The following is a 22,804-nucleotide window of genomic DNA, read 5'->3' on the forward strand; positions in this document are numbered from 1 at the left end:
AAAAGGCTTAAGGACACAAAATACACTGAGTGTAAAAACTGTATAAATAAAAAGTCAGTAGTATAGTCTACTGACTATAGTCACAAGTATACAACATACAATATGAAGAGGCATGAGAGATAACGTGATAAACATGAATTAGCATGTGACAAGGTACATAATAATTATTTTTGATTCAGTCTGAGCAACAGGTAAGACTTGAGAGGGGACATGTCATTTCAGATTTATGAGCACTGTACTTAAAATATTGATCTATTTAACAATTTAATCAGCAAAACGATCATGGTATTGAATTCAAGATTAAATCGTATTATATGTAAATACATATCATTCTAGATGACAATTGTTCCATAGATCCGTGTAATATTTCAGAAAAGTTGTTCAGCAATGCATGATGGCAGACAGGCAGTGGGTCTGGACCTAAAGCCCAGAGGCCTACAGTGTTTGCACAAGGGAATCAGAACACGCGGAGCTGTGTGGCTGTGTGGTCCACCCATAAAATCTCATTATCACTGTTATCCTCACTGTGGGGCACCAAGCATTGTCTTAGCATAACAACAAAATAGTCAAATCAAATGTAATTATGAATCCGCAATAGCTTGAATGAAAATGCATTGAGTGTTATAAAGTCACGCTGCTGAAGTTACAACGCAAAGTGTAAGATGTATTAATTTGAAAATGTGCAATAAGTGTTAAATAAGTAAGTGCTCCCTTTTTGTTTGTTAGTGAACAGCAAGTGCTGACAATTAGTGCATTAACTACCAGTTCCCATTGTGTGTAGAAGTGGCTCATATACTTCTGTATCTGCACCACTAATACCAGATTTAATGATTCCATGGCAGCCAATAATGCAGTTTGTAAAAAACAATTTGTGTACAGAGTTTTTACACATAGATACTGTTTCTAAGGGCCATTACAAGCCCTGTGTGTAGTGTCAGTGTTGCCTTTACATGTCGGCCCTTACAAAGGAGGCAAACATGCCGTCTTCTTGCTCCAGCAGAGTCTCCGGTTTGTCATATTCCATAATATTCCCTCGCTTCATCACAATAACCAGGTCGGCAGTCAGGATGGTATGGACACGATGCTTCAGATGCACACAAAATAATTATTATATTTGTTATGGGTTTTTGGGGTGTGTTTTTTTTTTTAGCAAAGATGTGGTATTTACATTTAAACAACAGAGAAAAGAAGAGAAAGGCAAGAAATCAGTACCAACCAGGCAAAAGCAGAAAAGCTTCCGCTGGCCCAAACTGCAACTCTTGACTTAATCATAAAGTATTGCAAGGTAAATATGTAGGATAAATGGAATTGTTGGCCAAAGTAAAGCAGTGGAGTGGTGAGCTGAGCTGGGCCAGACTGGACTACTTGTAAGTCCTCACTAGCACACTGAAGAGGCTCTCCTGCGCGAGCAAGTTTGGAGCGGAGTCGCACTCCACTAACATTCCTGAGGAAAATACCAACACTTGCTCCGCATCCAGGATAGAGGACACTCTGTGCTGATGGGGCAAAGAAACAGGGAAAGACACAAGGGAGAGAAAGAAGCACAGAGAAGTTTAAGGTGTAATGTAAAGGAAAAAGAAATGTGAGATTATTAGTAACAGATTTTAAGAAGATATTAAAGCCAGTTTGTCAGCATAGAACTTGGGATTTTTCAATGATAGGCCTAATAAAATAATAAGCCAGAAACATGCAAAAGTTTACAAAAGCTATAAAAATCCATTTCAGCTTTTTAAGCTTTTATTAAATATGAAATAAAATAATAATAAGAAATCTATTTCTAAACTTACTGCTATTGTGACAACAGTCCGATCTGCGAATGCAGTCATAACAACTTTCTGCAAGATGTTCTCCTGTAAAGAGACGTGATTATAACAAGTGTCAGTCAAAGAAAGGGATTTCTGGGATGAATAGATTATTTGTATTATTCTTGCATAGAACACAAACCGTGGCCATGTCTATAGATGCAGTGGCTTCATCCATTATGAGGATGCTGCTTTTTCTGACAAAAGCTCGAGCCAGACAGAAGAGCTGCCTCTGGCCAACGCTGAAGTTCTCTCCACCTTCAGTGACAACAGCATCTGGACATCCATGCAAAATAAATAAAGCACACTGTCTTGTTTGTGCTGATACATGTGTCATTCATAGCTTCAGTTACAAAATAATAATAATAATATAATCATAATAAATAAAGACAGTAAAAAGGTATGTTTTAATCAGTACCTAGTCCTCCAGGAAGTGCTTTCACCATATTTTTGAGCTGAGCAATTTCTAAAGCCTCCCATAGTCGGTCATCGGTACAACTCTTCTCTGGATCCAGATTAAACCTGCAACAAACAACTTGGTTGAATTGAATCTGCAAAGCAAATTCTTGTGAGTGCCCTTGACCGTTCACTCTGAGCTCACATTCACATAAACAAGAGTCAATGGGAATGTCAGACCTCACACTGTCGTTCTCACACAGAATTATCCGCCGCGTCATTTTAGTCCAAACAAACAGCACATGCTCTTTGTCTTTTATAACAAACACGCCACCACTTCATCTTCCGCTAACACAAACTCGCAGAGGCTGAGATTGTGAGAGGCGAGAGATCGTATTCTTCAACTCCTCACTGACCCCTCCAGTACGTGGTGTTCGTGACCAGTGGGACACTCCAGGTCGCCCCAGCTAGATTTCCCACTGCGATTTCAACCAGTAACCCCACAGCTGGGACCGCGTGTCGTCACGAGCCAAGTGTCCCTCCACACTTACGTCTATGAACTCCATTCTTTCCCATGAAGTGGAGATTTTCTGGTGTTTGGAGCCATATTTATTGTCATGTTCAAAACTATAGTATATAAGTATTATTGTTACATTATTGTTGTATTCTTTTTATTACCATCTACACTTTATTATTAAGATCTGCCGTGAAAAAGAAATTCAACACATTTCCATACATACATACCTTGTTTCAAATATATTTATTCTACTATTATATCTTTTAATACTACTATTTTAGTGATTGCTCACAGTTAAGAGTTTTAGTTCAACATAATACACAACAAAGGACAGATGATTTGATATTATTATGCCTTAAAAATACAGAGAATACATGGATGTTGTGTACTAACTTCTCCCACGGGCCAGTTGTCTTTACCTGATCGAGCCACTGAATAAGACTGGATCTTGGAGAATTATGGAGAGCCGTGACCTGAGAGTGTGCAGAGGCAGCTTGCAAATGTCAATCCCATCAATGAGGATTCTTCCTGGAAACAAGCAACCACATCTACTGAATTCATCACATTCAAAAGAAACTGTAATTTTCCATTTAGAAAGTAGTACCATAAACATGCTGAGTGGAGCTGAGTTACTATCACCGAGACCCTGATATGGGTGTACTCCACTGCTTTATAAGGAGATGCTGACACAAAAGCATAAATTGACTGTTTAAGAAAGGCCAGGCCAGCTGCTTGTTACTGTGCTGTCTGTGTGTATGGAAAAAGTGACTCTGTAATCTCTTCTGCTCGCAGTCTGACTGAAGTCGTCATAGTCTGGAGTGAAAACAGACCCACACAATTAACTTCCTTTTAAAATCCAATTCATAACAAAGGCAGTTTAGAGGCTTTATGCCTGTCAACTCAAATGAATTTAAACCACGGTCTTGAAACAAAGTGGATTTCAATTGGAAAAGCTACTTCAAGACCTCTTAGAAAGTAAAAACGTGACAGACAAATGTGTGTCTAGTCACACAATAGTATCTATAATGAAATAGACTGTAAACAGTTACCAAGGTCATGTAAGTAAATCCTTAATAATGTATGTGTTACAACAACTAAATATACCACAGTCATGTTTTGTGAAAAAGCACTGTCAACACTATTTACCATAAATAATAAAAGACTCAAAGAAGGGAATGTTCAGAGACAGAAGCGGCACATGAGCTGGGTTATCTGTAAGGTTTATGTACATTGCTGCTTTTAAGATGTAGAATAATAATTGTGACATGTTATGACTTTATATTTGGCTAAACAGGCATTTGTCATAATGTCTTGGATAGTGACGAACAGAGATGGTGTTCATGTTTCTAGTTTGTAAGAACTTCACTACTAAATATAAGTGTAGGTGCACTGTGCAGGTGGAGGGCCGCTACCTGCTTATCTCCATGGAGACGTTATTTCTTTGTCTAGAAGTCAGACTATAAGCATATTTGTTTCCATTAAGACTGGTGGCATCAGGCCATGTTACAGGTCAGCTCTTGGAGAGGCCGCTCACATGGAAACGAGCAGGTGCCAGTCCCTCTACCTGAAGAGTCAATTATGAAACAATGTCCCGGGTTTGTGTGTAAGACCTGACCAACCATCAAAAATATCCACCATGTTGAAAAAAGCCAACGACAGTGAGGACTTCCCGCTGCCCGTGCGACCGCAGATTCCCACCTGAAGCAAAGAGGAGCAAAGTGACACAGCTGAGAGGAATCACACACCTGTGTGACAGAGTGTGGCAGCTACATGCTGTGTGTCCATGACTGCAGCAACACAACTCACTTCAAAGGGGATCGCTTTATCTAACACAACTAGGACTCTTTTTCATCACCTTGCTTTGCACAATAACCTGTTAAAATGTGAGATGGAAAATGTTCTTTATGGATTCACAGAATGTTCTCCCTATCAGTCTAGTGCGATGTGACGTCAGCGGTTTTCAACAAGTGTGTGAGAAAGACTTGTGCAACAATCTGCCACTAACCTTCTGTCCAGGCTGGATAAACGCGTTTACATGTTTCAGCACGGGTTTGAGCATGGGGTCATAGCGCACGCACAGATCCTGGATTTTAATCTCTCCATTTTGAGGCCAGTTCTCAGGGACCTGAGAGGGGTCTGGAAACATCAAAGAGGAGAGAAAGACGCAAGCAAATCATAAATTTATTCTATACAACATGAAGTGTTTACTGCGGTATATGTTCTAGTATAGTATATGTATAGTTTGTACGAAACAAATTAACCACTTATTGCTGAATCTAGTATATGACTGAAGACTGACACATTTAAATGTGCACTATGTAATCTTTCTGATGGAGGGTCTGTCACATGCTTGTCTCCATGGAGATGTCATTGATTTCCCAGGAATGTACAGTCATTACACAGCTTCTCTATCCAACATGTATTCAATTACATTTCATAACAGGAAAAGATACATTCCCATCACAATACAAACAGATGAAACATAAAGCATCATAAAAACGTACTGTCAAAGAGACGAGTGCAGATAAAAGTCAACTTGGCCTGGTGGCGTCAACCGCATAGACACGTTTAATGCCACACTGCGGAATATTCTAGGCAAAGCCACAGACAAGCAGGTAGTGGACCCCCGCCAGACAAGTTACACGGTGCACCTTTAAGCTGAATTGTACAGCGTCAAACAAACGTACCAATAGATCCCTCATAATTCTCGCATTCGGTGCTGAGGAAGCTGTTGACCTTTTTCACAGCCGCCATCTGGACCTCCAAGTCAGCCAGATTTCTCACAACCCAGTTCAAGTAGTTAGTCACCTAAAGAAATGGATATAGAATTACACGTAGTACATACATTATGATGACTTCAACTACAGCAACGTACAGTCAGAGCGTAGGTGAGTCCAAGGCCAACCAGACCCCCAGAAGACGGCAGACCATACAGTGAGCTCCAAATGGACGCTCCGGCCGCTGTGAGGACAATGACAGCCCCAAGATAATCCTCGGGGGGACAATGAACAGGAAAGTAATGGGTGGGGATATCCTTGAACCCTCAGAAATGCTAAACTATTATGGTTAAGCATGAAGTGAAATGGCAAAGGCACTTATAACAAAGGTGGTTCTTACTGTGCGAACTTCCAGCCAGCGATTAGCAGCGGACAGGAAGAGATAAGCCGTGTTGTTGGTGTCTGTCAGCTCTAGCATTCGCTGTTTAAACCGTGCCTCGTGTCTTTAAGGGTATGTCATATTCAAAGACAAATTAGTGATGATAATGTGTGAAGGTTTTTCCTTCGACACTGATCGATGTGTTGTACCTGAAAGCTCTAATCGTCGTCAGGCCTTCAGCTGTTTCAGAAAAGTGACAGAGCAGAGGCAGCTGCGTGGAGTCATCCAGGTCCTGAAGGTCCCTGAGAAGCAATTTGAACGTTATTGCTATACGCTGGATTTAAAAGATGTAGTTTTTTTGTGTCTTACTTTGAGGCAACTCGGAAATACTTCTGGATGAAGTAAAATGCTACTCCCAGGGGAATCAAGGCAATCAGAAATATGGGAGTGATGGAGGATATGACGCCAATGGCACATAAACAGAGCAATGTGGATCTACTCAAAGACTCTAATGTTGGAGGAATGTGCTGGAAAGGCATAAGAAAATAGATTTTATTGTAGAAAAATATTCAGTTATCTGGACACACATGTTTTGCCTTTCATTCAAAATGAATTCTCAATCTGCAGACCTGCTATGAGAGCTTGGATATTAACATATTCTGGGGTGACTAAGCCGAAGCAAAACCTCCCGATAATAGCCTGTTTTATTAATCTATGTGTTTCACCTGAAAATAATCTTTGTTACCCCAACAGTTATGTAATGGGCCATAGAAATCCTATTGTTAGCTGCAGCTCCCTCATCACGGATGAGTACTGGATTAGCATCAAAATGACCAGGGCTGATACTGGCTCCATGGCTTCAAAATGCTGTTGTGTATTACCAGTAAATTGAACCATAATCGTCCATTTCAATTTAAAGAGGAATTCTCATTTTTAACAGAAAAATGCCTCCTTAACTTAAATCCTTGAAACCATCTCTTCTCCTGCTTATAATCTTCACCTCACTGTCTTCAAAAGAGTTGTTAGTGGCTCTAAGATGAAGATGCACAGCGCTCTGTGGTCCTGACATAGTGTCTTCTGTGTTGATAAAGCCTCTTGTGCAGTGGCTGTTTACTCTCACCTGTCGACTAAACAGACTCCATCCCTTCTCTGTTCATCTTTTGCCCTGTTTTTTGGCTCTTTTAACTTTGTTGAGAACCCGAACCTGGCATAGATTTTACTTTTACAGAGTCAGGACCAGGGCTGGACTAACATAACAAATCATGTTGGTTTTATAATTTTTTTCAATCACAATTTCATTTTAATATTGTTATTCTTGTTATTAAAACATGTAAACATGATTTTCGAGCTTAATTTCACAAACATAAATAAGACAGACAGTTCATGGCATTTAACTCTTAATAAACCACATGCTTTTACTGATCGAAACCTCACAAAACGCCCCAAGCTTATCACTGACAATTTGAAACGGCGGGATCTTGATTTGGTTAAAAATCCTATTCATTTTCAGCCATAGTCATTTTAACACATAGTATTATAATGAAAAGCATCAGTCACATGCCTACCTGATCAATAATATTTGTATCAGCTGAAAATCGGTTGAGAATCTGCCCCAGTGGCGTTATATCAAAAAATCTATCAAAAGAAGGGACAAATATGACATGAATGAAGCTTGATCTTTAAGCCCTTGCGGTTCACCACAGATGTCTTTACCTGATCGGGGCGTGGATGATCTTGTTGAGCAGGTTGTGGTGGAGGTTTGTGGCCGCAGAAAGACCCAGAAACTCCACAGTGAGAGAAGTGATGAGGCAGAGAGTGATTCCAGCCGCACACAAAGCGATGAAGACTGGCAGGTAGTAGGAACCATTCTGCAGAACACAAACAACGTCAATTGACACAAACAAAACTTTTGTTTTTTTGTGTAAAATAATCCGAAAACTGTTACCTCCTCGTCCAATGGCGTAGGACTGGGCTGACGGAGCGTATCATTGATGGTTGTTCCATTTGTAAAGTCTGGCCTGCTCTGATTGGTTTTGGAGGAGGTCCAGAAGGCTAACCAGTAGTCAATGGCAACAATAACAGAGTGTTTGAGCAGTTTAGAGGAAACCATGAGGAAAACCATGAAAAAACCACCAGAGGAAAGGTAACACCAGCACACCTGATTAAAGGGGAATGAATAGGTTAGCTAAAGTGACATACTAAAATGTAATACCAAAATCGGATTTTTGATGAATTTAATGAATTAATCAGCAGTACTGTGGTACCTTCCAAGGGATTTTAGATCTTCTGATTGTTGCTGTGGACATGTTATCTTCCTCTTCTTCCTCCTCCTCTTCTTCTAATGGGTTGGGGGAAAAATACAATAGTTTACGTAACAGACAAAGAAAATAAAGGGCAAAATAACTACCTTCGTCTTCATCATCAAGCTTGGCCTCCCTGGAGTAAAAAGCTCTTCTTAGTGTCTTTCTCTCAAGGGTTGTTTGACTGTCCTGCTGAACATCCTGAAACGATACGCAGTATTTTGTTTTACCGTAAAAAAGAAGCAACAAATTGCTATAAATCCTGTTTGGACATGCCTTTTCCAGCCCATGGTCCTGTCGGTTCATGAGTGTCTTCCAATGTTCGTAAAGCTCGAGATCATGAGTCTGAATGTCCTTTAGAGTTCCCTCTCTCAAAACAGAGCCGTCCTTCATAGCAATAATCTAGGTCGGAAAATGAAGGTCATGCAAATATGACTCAATCTGAAGATAATTTAAAAAGAGGATTAAGCTATCGTGTACCCAGTCTGCGTGTATAAGATACTGCAGCTTGTGAGTCACCAGCACCACAGTTCGTTTGTCATCCTGGAGGAACTTGAGGATGCCATCTTGCATCAGGTGATCACTGAGGTGGATGTCAAGGGCAGAAAATGGGTCATCCTAAGACACAGGTTCAGCATTGTTTTAAATAAATGCATCAGTGACAGCTTGTATTATTTGGTTGCATAAAAAGACTTTCATAACTGCATCAGACATTCATAACCGCATTAGGTATCAACTTACCAAGAAGACGATGTTGGTGTTCTGGTACAGAGCCCTTGCTACACAGATTCTCTGCCTCTGTCCTCCACTCAGATTGATTCCCTTAAATATAGCATCACAGTCATGTTTAAAAATAGATAGATAGATAGATAGATAGATAGACAGATAGATCGATCGATAGATAGATGGATAGATGGATAGATGGATAGATAGATGGATAGATGGATAGATGGATAGATGGATAGATGGATAGATGGATAGATAGATGGATAGATGGATAGATAGGATAGAAAATGGTATACCCTCTCTCCAATTTCTGTTTGATCTCCAAATGGTAACAAATCGATGTCTAGCTGAAGCGAACAGGCATCAATGACTGTTTTATACCTGACATAAGAGTTAAAAACGTGTTGTTATATTTTATTGTGCTGTCTTTAAAAAGAAATGGGGTGTAGTTTTACCTTTGTTTGTTAAAGGGGCTTCCAAATGTAATGTTTTCTTCCACCGTTGCGTTGAGCAGCCAGGACTTCTGAGCAGCGTAGGCCACAGAGTACCTGTTTTTACTGAACAGTAAGACAGTTTAAATTAAACAAACAGGTAACAAAGGTGACTTTGGAGCAGTACTTAAAACACTAGGAACACTGATCCATTTTGTGGGTATTCTTTGAAAATATGATCAGTATTACTTTTGTTCAAATATAGAATTAGGAAATACAAGAATATGTCAATAAGATCAGTTTTCCTGGTCTAATGAAGGTTATGAAAACAAATAAGAGGCATTATGAATTGCATGCCACTGCAACATAAAGTCAATGTTTTCAGAAGAAAACATGTTTCCACAAATTGAGTTAAATGGTCAACAAAAACGCTAAAATAACCTCATAAACAAAATATTAACAGGAGCTGGTAAACTTGTCAGTTTTTAGTTAGTTTTTGTTTTGTTTTCTAAAATAATAGAATTAATTAACAAAAATAATACTTTGAATTTATTATGACACAGATTGGCCAGTTTGGGAGGAGGGAGGGAGGGACTTATGAAAACAGATGGCTAATGAGAGGAAGATAGTACAAAGAAGTTTTGAACTGAATGACAATATTGTTACATAATGTTGCAGAATGTGTCAGCTACAGCACATAATATGCAGATAAAATAAATTATGTATAATAATAATAATATTAATTATTATTATTATTACTACTACTACTACTACTACTACTACTACTGCTACTTTTTTTTTTTTGCACTCGTTACATAATATACATGCTGTAAATTTGAAATTTTCAATTAATTGTCCCACATTCGCTCTCAAGAACACTCTCTCATTTATACACCAGCGTACAAGGACACTGGAGGCTGGGTGGTCTTGCCCAAGGACACAATGACAGTTTGCAGCCACTGCAGCCTCTCTGTGGCACATGATATTCTCACCGGTCTCCCATCCGAGACCTAACCAGAACCAACCCTGCTTAGTATTCCGAGATCAGACAGATTGGGCATTTTCAAGGAGGTCAAAGTGGTTATCAGTGGCATCAAAGACACACATATATTGCTGTGCAGACAATGTACTTTCTTCCAAAAGAGATGACAGTTAATATGGAAATGCCACTAAAACAAATAAATAGACAAGGGACATGAGAGGTCATGGGGTCACTCCACATGTCAGGACACCACAAACCTATACCTCTTGATGTCTTCATCTGTCTCTTCTGTCCCTGACCAACTGTCAAAGTCATGCCAGTATGTTAGAGAGCATTTCTTTCATTAGGTTTAGGTCATATTCAGACAGTAAAGCAGGCTGTTAATTAACATGAACAGCAGAGTAGGAACATAACACCACATAACACCACATAACACCACATAATGCCACATAACAGTGAAAATAAGATAGACATGGTCTTTGTCTTATGTAATACAATGGTACCTGAGGAAACATAAACATTCCAAAAAGCACAAACCCATTTCTATGAATCACATGCCACCCCAGAGCAAAATGCATGGAGTGATGAACATTCAGTACATGACTTCAATACCAACATTACCAGTCACCAGGTTCAAATAGTGATTTGTGATATGACTTGCTTGAGTTTTAGTACTGAGATTTCTGTGGTTAATTTTATGTGTCCATAAGAAGAACTAACATCACCAAAATATTCAGCAATGATGTTAAATGTAGAGAAGCTTACACTGAAATGAATGACTATGAGAGAGCCAAGAGGAGATACCTGATGTTCTCATCGGGACTGGATTCACAAAAAGGTATCCTGATGTAAGCAAGAAGGCAGGAGGTAAAGAGAGAGGGACCACACACACATGCACACACACATCTGTCAAAACACAAAGGCCGATGCACTACATATGCAGAAGTATACATACAAATCATAAAGAAACAGTTCTAACTAACTGTTCTATGGTTAGTTCTCAAAAGCACATCTTAAAGATGCACTGCGGAACATTTCTGAATTATCTTTGAATTACAGAGATGTTTGGGTAAAACTTTTGCACTTTTGAATTGATTAATTTCACTCTGTCAATGTTGCTTCAATGTTTAGCTGTTGATAAAAATGGCACAAAGTAGCGAGTAAACCAACTGTATGTGCATGTGGTTGTCGCATTAAAGGGTAAGTACGAAGATGGGAAAAGTCACTTGTAAAATTAAAGACTGTAGTATGAGCTCTGAACTACACTAAATGTATACAATGCCAAAGTTTAAGGGAGATAATGAAATGCCACAGTTACATTAAAGGAAGAAGCATGATATTTATCAAGACATTGGCTTCCTGTCAATGGTAAAGCATATTTGGTCATTCGTAATCTTACTTGCTCCAGTAAACTTTCCCATCCACGGATTGCATTTCTCCTAACATGGCCAGCAGAAGTGAAGATTTCCCACAACCCACCTGGCCTACAATCATAGTCAGCTGACCTAGAAAGGCAAAAGAGAGTTGAATTGGGATATGCATGCACCATCTCAACTGCACGCCCACAAATATCTGAGGGTCACTTGATCTTACTCTTAAGTCAGTCACAATTCTAAAATAGACTAGACACAGTGTAGAAACATGAATGCCTCTGAAAGACTCTGAAAGGCTTAAAAATAATGGTACACATTTTATTGTTGAAATATGTGTGAGGAGTGCACTCAGGTACAAAGCCAGTTAACTTGGGAGGATGCTGTTTTACACAGCTCAGCTGTTGGCAGCCGTCTGAGAATGAGAATGCCCAGATTTTCTCACTCCTCACATATATCAGTGTAAAGCTCTTGGCTGCACTGGCCGCACATTCAAATGTCTAAGTTTCATCCCTGTAGACCAAGTAGTATTTAAAGAGGACAAACGATTGCCGGGTTAATCTACCTAAAGACTATGTTATAAAGGTTCAAGATATAAATAGTAAATACTAAATAGTGCTAAATGCGACAACTACGCAATGTAAATGCAGTTTATTTCAATCACTTCCAGCTGTATGCCAAATGTGTAACCTTTCAAATGCAAAGGTTTAAGTGGATACCTGTGGGAATACTGATGTTAATGTCGGACAGAGTGGACAGGTTGTTTCCCCAGGAAAAACATCCATTGATCACCTGCAACAATAAAAGAAAGATCGTAATTGCATGTACAATCCTCACATAATATATCACATACAAGCTTAAAGTTGAGACAAGGAGAAGAATCATACCGCTACATCTTTGTTTTAGTTAAACTTACAACACTCAAATTCATATAGTTAAAAAAACACATTACAGTCTTACCACTAGAGGAAGAATGAAAGGTCTTATGTATGTCTAATGTATGCCCTGTGACCTTTGACCCTGCTTCCTGCTGGGCTTTAGTTTTCATGACTCCCATCTGTTCTGTTATTTGTTTACTTTGTTTTGTGTGAGTGTGTGTGTGTGTGTGTGTGTGTTCATGTGATGTGATGTGATGTGTGTGTGTGTGTGTGTGTGTGATGTGTGTGTGTGTGTGTGTGTGTGTGTGTGCCTTTTCTTCATGATCCTAATGACATCTTAAAAATAGAACACTTATAGATGGAGACCAAAAGAAAAAGGACTGGATATTAATGGAAGAAAAGCACTATATATCTACGAAAAGGGAATGAAAATTAAAGGTCTATTTCTCTTGGACTAATTGGGCAGTTGGCCCTCCTCCACGGGGATGGGGCCGGAAGAAAACTGTACACAAGGCTGAGAAAATGTTGGACAAAGCCAAAATTCTCATGTGAACCCCAAACTTCCTGTAATGAAAGCGTGTGAATGGACACATGTGAAAGACAACATATGAAGACCTCCAATAAAGCTGGCTTATTCTACTGACCCATGCAGTTGAGTCTGCGTAACTAGGACAACATTGAGTTATACAAGTATTCCCTCAAACCAAATGATATAAAAAGTAGTAGAGAGGAAGCACAGACTTTGTTCCTTAGATAAAGTTCTTTGGTACTGACCTTCACTGCCACATCCTCAGTCTCATTGGGTCTCATCTGTCGCCTGGTCGGCTGCTCATAGTTGTCCATTTGATAACGTAATGGCTGCTTCCTGTTAATGGCTTTGGTCTTGAAAAAAAACAGGAAAATCAGAAGAATATATAGTGAGTAGTGCATTAAATTGACATTGTTGAAACGGCTGTTTACTTACCCCCAAGTGTTTTTTACCAGTCTCAAACAGAATAGGCATGTCTCCATTTCTCCAGCTGTCATCTCCAATTTCATCACTCTGAAGGAACTCTCCCAGTTTCTGCACACTGTGAGGACAGGCATGAAATGATCAGTATGATGACATCAATATAAACAGTTACACCAGAGCCACATTTAACGCGGGTCAGGTGCGGTTCAGGACCTACACAAGTCACATTAGCCTGTGAGCACTGTGCGCACTGGGCTCACAGCGGTCTAGAGTGGTCTAGGTAATTAGATGAGTACTTCTCCATGTTACTGCATTGATCCAAGTGAACCTGTGCTCCTGTAGGTCAGATATGCACTGAAGTATACTGCGGCTGGTGTGTCAGGCTGCACTAAATAGGAGCCGAACTCGCCCCATGTTGAGTGCAAATCTGGCGTTACAAGTGAGTTTGACGTTTATATGGCATCACCACTATTGTGCTTTTAGTTGAAATTGAATCTAATTGCAGTACCCACACTTTTTTTTAATACCCCTCACCTGATCAAAGCCTTCACAGCAAATCTGACCACCGTAGAAAGCAGGAACAAAGGTGTTACCAGGATGTGAAACAATGCCAAAGCTCCAAAGGCCTCAGAGGGGGTTGGTCCAGATTCATTGATAAAATGATGCATCACAAATGTCTGACAAAAGACAAAATGTTTGTTCAGCATAATGTGTATTTTTAAAAAAAGTTTGATTAGGTACAATTTAAGCTAATGTCTTACCACAAGCACAGCCGCAATGGGAATTGCAGCGTTCATAAAAACTGCAGAAGAACCCAAAAGTGCACATTAGTGTCAGAGTTAGTTGTTTTCTCTCTCTGTCTTAGGTGGTCGGCACGATTTACTAAGCCTTACTGGACAAAGATGTGTAGAAAGCAAAGGTCTTGAGGCTGGTGAGTTCTTTTCCTCTAGTGCTCTCCACACTGTCGCAGAAGATATTCTCCCAGGCATAAAGCTTCAGAAGTTTTATTCCTTTTAAGATCTCCGAGGTCTGTTTCAACCGGTCTGTAGAGTGTTCCTGTATTTGAATATAACAGTATATTATAGTTTGAAAAAATAATAAAATAAATACATTACAATTGTACAATTAGCCTCACCACAATATAACAATTTAATATTCGGACAATATCAGGTATTTGGTATGAACTCACAAGTGTGCTTTTCTGTGTGTCTGCTAGTTTAGTTGCTATAAGGTACTGCACAGGAGCCAAAAGAACAATGACTGATGCACCGACCAAGGCACTGGAGCCTAATAAATAGTAAAGGAGGATCACACCCATCACTATCTGCAAAGAAGTACATTCAACTCATTTAATACTTTTGATGAATATAACATTGAGGAAGTAGTGATCATGAATATCATTGTGACCGTACCTGCACAGGCATCGCCCACAGGTTCGGACAGAGGAACAGGAACCACATCAGCTGGTTGGTTTCTATGGCAACCAAGTTGTTGATTTGTCCCAGTGTCACCTCACCCATCGACATGTTGGAGGTCGACAAACGTAGGATTTTGTTGTAAATCATTGCCTTTATATGGGGAAAAAAATATAAAATAGATATCACATTTGAACCATAGTAAGAATTATTACTGTGTGACTAACCGAGATGAACCTACTGCATGGTTTAATGAAGAAAGACATGTACCACTCACCAAAGAAGCCCCTCGTAGGTTGATGCCAGTTTCTATAGTGACATAGTATGACGCCTGAAGAAAGGTCCTCTGTAATATTAAAGCCAGAAATAGAAGAACCGCCAGGACTGAAGAGTTCTGCAGCAGCTCAGTGGAGGACATGAAATGCACGCCAAAATATATCTATAACACAAGAAATGTTTACGTAATTTAGCCGTGTTAATGTGAAGCATAAACAAATGCACAGCCACACGTCTTCCAAAGTGAAGTTAGAGGGTGTTAGATGAATGAGGAATGTTCCATGTCACTCAGAAATGCTGCCTGGCTTTGCTCTGCATCTCGCCTGCTCATTATGCCCACATAAAAGACTGGCAGTTGCAACGAAACAACTCCAAATGAACCACAAGATGTACTGCTACTACAAACAAGACTATTCTATTGTATTGTCTTCTATCTTGCAGATGAAAAGGGCATCTCTTAAATGCCAGGCAGGTTTTTTTTTGTCACATGAATTGAGTGTGACACTTGTTGCATTTTATTGCTCCAACAGAGAGCTACTATATCTTCATAACACTTTCAACCTCGCAATGTACCTAGCTCATTATCTACCATGCAACAAAATGTAATAACCTTTACCCAACCATTAAATGTCATGTCATTACACAGTAGCAAGTAGCCTACTGTAAAATGTTGTGTGACCCTTCATTGGTTTTGTTTCTACTTTTCATTTGGTTTAGATAATGATAAACAAAATGCACATAAAGAAATGAAACATGAAATGAAAGAAATGACAGAACAGATGCGCTACAATCATGAACTGAAGGCCCTTTTCTTTCTCTTGTTTAGTCTGGGTTATTAAAAAAGAGAGAATCATCTCAGTTCCAGCTCATGAATGACATATTTTTGTATGTTTATGTCTAGTTGCTACAACAGTAAAATTGTATTACAACAGTATTATTCATATCAGATCTAGCTTTGCTGATTAATTTAGACATGACCTTACAGTTACACGGCTCGTGAAATGATGAAGACCCACACCTTAGTGACATCACTTTCCTCACACACAAGGGGAAACTAATTTGTTTTTGACCACCGAGTATCACAGGAACAATTGGTAAGAGGTGTATCGTGTTTTTTGTTGTTGTAACTTTTACATGGTCCCACTTTCGAAATTCAGTCATTCAATGTGACATACAACTTTGCACTGGAAATAAAAGACTGTGCTCACATCTTTGGAGACTGTTGTTTTGTTTTCATTCTCCAGGCACTTCACGATGCCAGAGATGCAAAGTGGCCCAGCAAAACCCAGCAGGTCAGCGAGGTAGCGGAAGGTGCTGCTGAGGAGGATCGGCCGGCCAAACGCTCGGTACATGGAGCGCCAGATGGATGGAGCACGATCCGGATCTTCAGCCGTCTGTGTGAGAGTGAGAGTGTTTTAAAAGCATAATAAACTAATGTTGAATACTAAACACAATGCGGCTTTTATCACCCTTTGGTCCTCATATGCATCCTTCAGGCGCAGGTAGTTGGTGAGTGCTCTCATGGCAATAGGCAGCTTGCCAATCTTCTTCAGCTCTATGGGTCTTTTATGGGCCCCCATGATGAGAGGATTCATCCACCAATATGTCGCCTAAAAATACTGAGTGTGATTACTGATTCCTAGAATATGCTACATCCACTTACATATGTTAAACCATACATTTATAGTCATGACAAAAGTGTTCATATTTGTATTTATTTGTATCTACTTTTGAAAGCAAATTGACGAAGGGCTGTAGGAAGCGAACACCCAAATCCTGTAGATCCTCAGGTGGCTTCACCTTCTGGGGATTGGCAAAGAAAACATATTTCTACAAACAGAGAAAGAGAAGTTAGAAACAACAGGGAGTTCCATTGCAATTCTCGAATACAAAAAACAGATTTAGGTGCACATACCCTAACTCTTATGACATTGACCTCCACGGCCATCAAGAGCCCATACAAGATCACAAGCAGGGCTGTAATACAGAACCTCAGATGCTGTGGACCAACACCAAATGCTGCAAACTTCCATAACTTAATGGACTTAGTGATGAAGGCCTGCACCCAATAGATGAATAAGACTGTGCAAACAGAGAAAACACTGTTCACTTCTGACAGGCGTGTTGGTTACATGAGAGGTCGTGCGGTCGCTTAGGTCTTACCGAGCAGGAGCTTTGGGAAGTTAGAGGTCTCAATGTTGTGGTAATAAACCACTGATGTAGTGGCAGCAATAAATCCCATGAAAGCCGGCACGAAGAGATGGAGGTGGTTGGTCATCATCATCCTGGATAAAGAATAGCAATACAAGCACTTTCATTCAGCCTCATATGTTTCATAATGCATGTTTTATATCATCTTGATTGCATCTCTTCTGTTGCCCTAAAACTTACATGTTGGAGACTATTCCCTCTGCAAACTCACAGACGTGGACAAAGAGCAGAGAGAAGGTGAGAATCCACCTCATGTTGTGTCCAGGAAAATGAAGCCATGTGTTATGATGGATCTGGACCTTTGAGCTCTGACTTCCCCAGCCTACAAATCACACAGATACCACAAAATATAATTCAGGGGAAATAATAATTCACGCATTTATTGTGGCAAAAGCCCTGTTTCCACTGGCCCTTTTCTTCAACACAAAGCAGATAATAAACCAACTAACTAACTGCTCACTGATTAGTCTGAGTGCTAGCTGAATCAATGATTACCACATTTCCAATGATAATGATTTGTTGTGGGCAGTTTCCATGGATACAGTACCAGATTCTACAGAGCTATGGAAACAGAACCAGGCTAAGTGTGGAGTTAGAGATGGTGGAAACGGGCTCTTTCAAATGTGAGTGTGGTGCTTTTTTTCTGCATGTTTGCCCCTTTTCCCCAGAACAACAAATATTTCACTTCTTGGGAATCGTTTTAATCTTGGGAATAAAACGATAACACAACACTTAATAGAAATCAATTAGTGAGTCCTCAGGGAGCTGTGTGGGCTGCTGGTCAGAGTCATTCCCACCAACTACATCGCACACGCAGATAATCAAACACACACACCACTAATTGAATCAACTCGATAGATCGCAATTATCTTCTTTCTGTGTTCCTGCCCTAGACATTTTGTCATTTTATCATTTAACCTCCTCGATGACTTGATGTTTTAAGATTGATACGGCTGAACAACACAATAAAAAAAAAAGAGTGAATGCAGAAGAATGCAGCGCCATTATATTAATATTAAACTGACAGCATTACTTGGTATTATAATGCTAATACTAAAACTTTTTTAAAACAAAATAATAAAACAATAATAATAATATAATAATAATGATAATAATAATACATTTTATTTTTTCAAGAAAATCTCAAAGTGGACTTAATTACTAGTCTGCAAAAATATCATTAATAGTATTGCTAAAAAAAATACTAAAAGAGAAAGTATTTCCTATAGCATGTGTCACTAAAAGCAATGATTTATTTTTCACATCTCCTTCCCCAGTAGATTGCATTGCTGGTTTGCCTGGGGGAATTACTAAACCAACTGAGCTTCCTTCCTTTTCATGTTACAAAGACATACAGGAACGTTGCACACAAATAGTACAAAAAATATTGCAAACATGATTGAAATTGCTGTTGGGTTTGTAGTACTCGTACAGAGTAAATAAATCAGTCCATTACATTGACGTGTTTGCATAAAACACACACAATGACACTATGGGATTTCGGTTCAAGCTGACACAATAATCCTGCTTTAGATGCCGTGACGCGACAGCTGTACCGTTTTCATTCAACAGCAAAAGGTGATACTATAAGAGGCTTTAAAAAAAAACAGCTGCTTAAATGTGTTCACGATTACGGATATAACCTTTCTTATGTATTCTCTCAACTCAACATTATTTCCAGAGCACTTTGAAAACAACACAGTCAACCAAAAGTGTTATATACTTTGGGGCATTTATGGGATTTATTGTTATTATCACTGAAACATTTACAATGCCCTGCAGTTGATTTAACAGTAGAAGTGTTGATTGTAATTGTAGTGTTGAATCATACCAATGAAGAGGATGGGGAAGGTGATGAAGAGCAGAAAGACATGAGGAACCAGGTTGAGAGCATCTACGAAGCAGCCGTTGTTGAGCACACCATCGTCCACATTGTAGGCATTTATAATCTCCTCGTTGCCACAAAATGCCAGGGCCATTCCACTGTAACAGCTCGCCCCACACAACTATGGAAACAAAAGGCTGCATGTGTATTCCTACTGCTAGTGACCTACAATGCAGAACATTTATACTTTGGCTTGAAATTAGTTTGCTTTCACCGTTGCCTTTAAATGGGTGACATTTACAGAACCTATGTAAGGAAGTGTCAGCTGTCTTGGAGTCACTGGACAGACAGAACACACAAACAGGTCGGAGGTAAATACTGGATTAATGTTATTACTACTGATACGTAACTAGTTTTTGTTACTGCAGGAATCTATACACCAAAAAAGCCGGGGTGTAACAAAACAAGTCGACACTATGTAGTATGATGATACACTCATTTATGCAAACACCAAAAGAAAAAAAAAGTTTTATTTCGGTAACTAAGTAAGTAAAATTAGGTTGAAAGTCATATATTTAACATATAAAAACATATATGAATAACATAAAACTCACTAAGCATGTCACATTTGCCACTTCTATGTACAGTAAATGCCTCACCTCCAATGATTTCCAGTTGTCCTCACGCGTAACTGTGCATTCCAAAGCTCTGGGAAATAAAAATAAAAAATAAACAAAATATTTACATAAAATAACAAGTCCTGTGTTCAAGTCGACGGGCTTGGTTTGATTATTTTTAGCTCTGCAAGTACTTCAGCTGCTCCGTTCACTGCTGCCTGTCAAACCCTGGCGTTAAGTCACAAACCATAAGCGTCGCTGTGCCCGCTCCGTGTTTCAAAATAAAAGCAAGAGAACGACGCGCGGATCAGCCACACTTTGGAGTTTTAGCCGTAATACTGACTGAACTTTATCTTAGTTTAAATCGTATTCATTGTTGTGTTGTATCTGTGGTTGAATTTGTATTTATTTATTCTTATTTTGCACTCTTTCGGGCCCAGAGAGAGGTTTTATTGCATGAGTAAAAACTCGTTCATTCCGGTTTTGTTCCGTATAAATAAAATTCACTTGACACATTATTTTCTCTCTGATATTAGATTTCTTAACTTAAAGCAGTTTACTGATACTGGGATGATTTTGGTGGATTTTCTACGGGTTTGTCACACATTTTTGGCACGTCTTGTGCACTTTAAATAAAATATTGCCACGGCAGTTCTCACGTGCGCGCCAGTCTATAAAGTGTCTTTCGACAACGGCAAAATCGAATCTAAATTTGTATTTTATTCCCACCAACAACAAAGCACATACAGAAGGCATGGGACAATACATGCCATTGCGCTTGGGTGGACCCTCTGTATCCCCCCGTGGTAAAAAGTCTCTGTAAGACCTTGGCCGGCTAAGATGATGCACAGATCGTTTACCATTTGATTTCCCAATGTGTATAAAATACTACCCCCGTGCATAAACTACACCATTTATAGTGTAATGTAATGTAATAACTGTCTTTCAGAATTCGGTGAAAAAACGGTGATTAAAAGTATGTGTTGTTTTTACAAAATTAAACTGATTTGTTTTTGATCTGTCCGCATGGGGATCAGTAAATTCTATTCATCGCTGTAGCTTGCTGATAAAAAAAAATAAACACAATTAAATGAAGAAACCATAAAATCGAGATTACGTTGTCAGGTTGTGTCCAATAGATTCTAGTTTGACCTACATGGCACTGGCCAGAGCGCAGAAGACGTCCTGACGCTGCACCGCCGGAGATGCGTCTAGATTCGGCCAACACAAAAGCCTCTGCACTTACACTGACCGGCGGCCTGGATCCCCGGGATGTCTTGTTCTGCTGCTCGTCCCTGCGTCTCTCCATTGTCCACGGCGAGCTGGGTCCCAGAGGAAGGGCGATGTGCCCAAACGCAGGCCTAATACGCCGCCTTAGTGAGAGCAGTGATGCGGGGAAGATGCCACGGACGCAGAAGCAGACGCGCAGCACGAGCGGTCTATGTTTCTATATTTGTGCGTGTATAACAGCGTCATTTTTGATGTAGGTCGTTGCCCACTGCGTGATGTTTCGTGCTGTTGTTGCTTATATAAATGTTGACTGCATAATGATGACATTTATGAATGAAAACATTGGAGCCACTGGATTATGGGCACATTCATATACATGATGTGGCCGTGTTTGTCTAAATGATTATGTTTGTATCGTTTATAAATGCATGTGCATTCCTTAACAATTGTAGGGCTATAGAGGGCGCTATTTACTAAGCTATAAATCACACTGGAACAGTCCAGTGATGAGTAAAGAAATTAAACTGCCTTTATTTTCTTAAAGACAGTTTAGGAAATTAAACTGTTATACATGACCAAGAGTTTGGTCATGTATTAAGGATCATCAAGAGGCTTTAACTGAGCCAGTTCTTTGGACATCAGTAATATGTTTGAGAGGGAAAGGCTGCTGCGTGAGGAGATGATCATAGATAAACAGACATGAGTTGTTCATTTGAAACAAATTTAGGATATAAGATTATGTAGGCCAAAGTGTTCCCAAGACACTGTAAAGGAAATGTGGTGACTTTGGGGTCTCTCTGTGCACACTAGCTCCCTCTTTATCTGTACACACATATTATGCACTCACAGTAGACACAGGTATTATTGTAATAACAATGATATGATGCCAACAACATTTATAAATATTTTGTCATGATGGATTGTGGCTTACGACACACAGACAGTGACCACACGTGCTGTTATTCTGCTCTTCATCATTGATGTTGTAAGTGACCTGTAGTGTATTTGTTCTCACAGTGGCGTTGGTGCTGAGCGTGAGAAAGCCTGACCCTGAGGGATGACTGTGACCTGAGCACAGGAAGTGGACGGGACCCCTCCACTGAGCAGTTCTTTGTAAGCACCATCAATTTACATGTGCACTGTATGTGACACTGGATCATGTTTTGTGATTTTATGCCCAGAGTCACTTGTTGGGCTCTATGAAGTGGAAATAATGACATTTTGTATCATATTTTCTGCCCTGACATCACCAACACAATAGATAAAAAAGTTAAATTTACAGTTGTCTATGTATATGTTTTAACATGGCATTTTATGGTGTTACACATAAACGTTTAGAGTTATCATTCGATATTCCCTTTTAATTAATAAAAAAATATTGTTTGGTTTGCTTTAGTCTTAATTTGAAGGGACATCATCATAAAGAATGATCTTTAAATTGAACAGTTAATTTTGTGTACAAATTAAGCCTATTTTCATAGCAGATTTTTAAAAAAAAATATTTTTGATTTTATACAGGTTGTGTTATCATTGTTCATTGTTTTATGCTGCACCGAATCACCAAAGCAAGTTCCTATGTTTGTGAATTCTGTCCATTAGCATTGGAAATAAACCTTTTCTTATTCTGATTCTGAGGAAGATGTTCTGCACCAGATTGCAGTCCCTGATTTACAGGAATATATCAAATTGTATTAGCTCAGAAATAGGAACCAAACACACACATCACACATGCACACTATACAACATTCAGTCAGTATTAAAAAACAAACAAACATTAGTT

General features: G+C 39.4%; 1 protein-coding gene across 1 annotated transcript; it reads right to left on the bottom strand.

Annotated features, from left to right (window-relative positions):
* Positions 1-928: 928 nt before the first annotated feature.
* On the bottom strand, positions 929-21,158 carry abcc9 (ATP-binding cassette, sub-family C (CFTR/MRP), member 9). Its single transcript, XM_072453823.1, has 43 exons — positions 21,041-21,158; positions 19,837-19,885; positions 19,184-19,358; positions 17,533-17,674; positions 17,305-17,426; positions 17,057-17,223; positions 16,870-16,971; positions 16,611-16,751; positions 16,350-16,535; positions 15,143-15,304; positions 14,863-15,018; positions 14,640-14,774; positions 14,344-14,506; positions 14,212-14,252; positions 13,985-14,127; positions 13,463-13,568; positions 13,273-13,380; positions 12,340-12,412; positions 11,650-11,755; positions 11,055-11,093; positions 10,514-10,552; positions 9,293-9,394; positions 9,134-9,218; positions 8,853-8,933; positions 8,592-8,729; positions 8,388-8,513; positions 8,219-8,312; positions 8,076-8,149; positions 7,757-7,969; positions 7,525-7,679; positions 7,377-7,446; positions 6,181-6,338; positions 6,021-6,113; positions 5,833-5,935; positions 5,591-5,707; positions 5,403-5,523; positions 4,721-4,851; positions 4,335-4,413; positions 3,135-3,243; positions 2,221-2,324; positions 1,945-2,078; positions 1,788-1,850; positions 929-1,084 (listed from the first exon to the last, which is right to left on the bottom strand). Exons 3-43 carry the CDS (start codon positions 19,329-19,331, stop codon positions 947-949), a joined length of 4,767 nt encoding a protein of 1,588 aa, XP_072309924.1. The 5' UTR covers positions 19,332-19,358; positions 19,837-19,885; positions 21,041-21,158; the 3' UTR covers positions 929-946.
* Positions 21,159-22,804: the final 1,646 nt, after the last annotated feature.

The sequence above is a fragment of the Eucyclogobius newberryi genome, unplaced genomic scaffold (assembly GCF_026437365.1).
Source record: "Eucyclogobius newberryi isolate DKJ021-1_F unplaced genomic scaffold, fEucNew1.0.hap1 SCAF_2, whole genome shotgun sequence".
In the NCBI taxonomy this organism is placed as follows: Eukaryota; Metazoa; Chordata; class Actinopteri; order Gobiiformes; family Gobiidae; genus Eucyclogobius; species Eucyclogobius newberryi.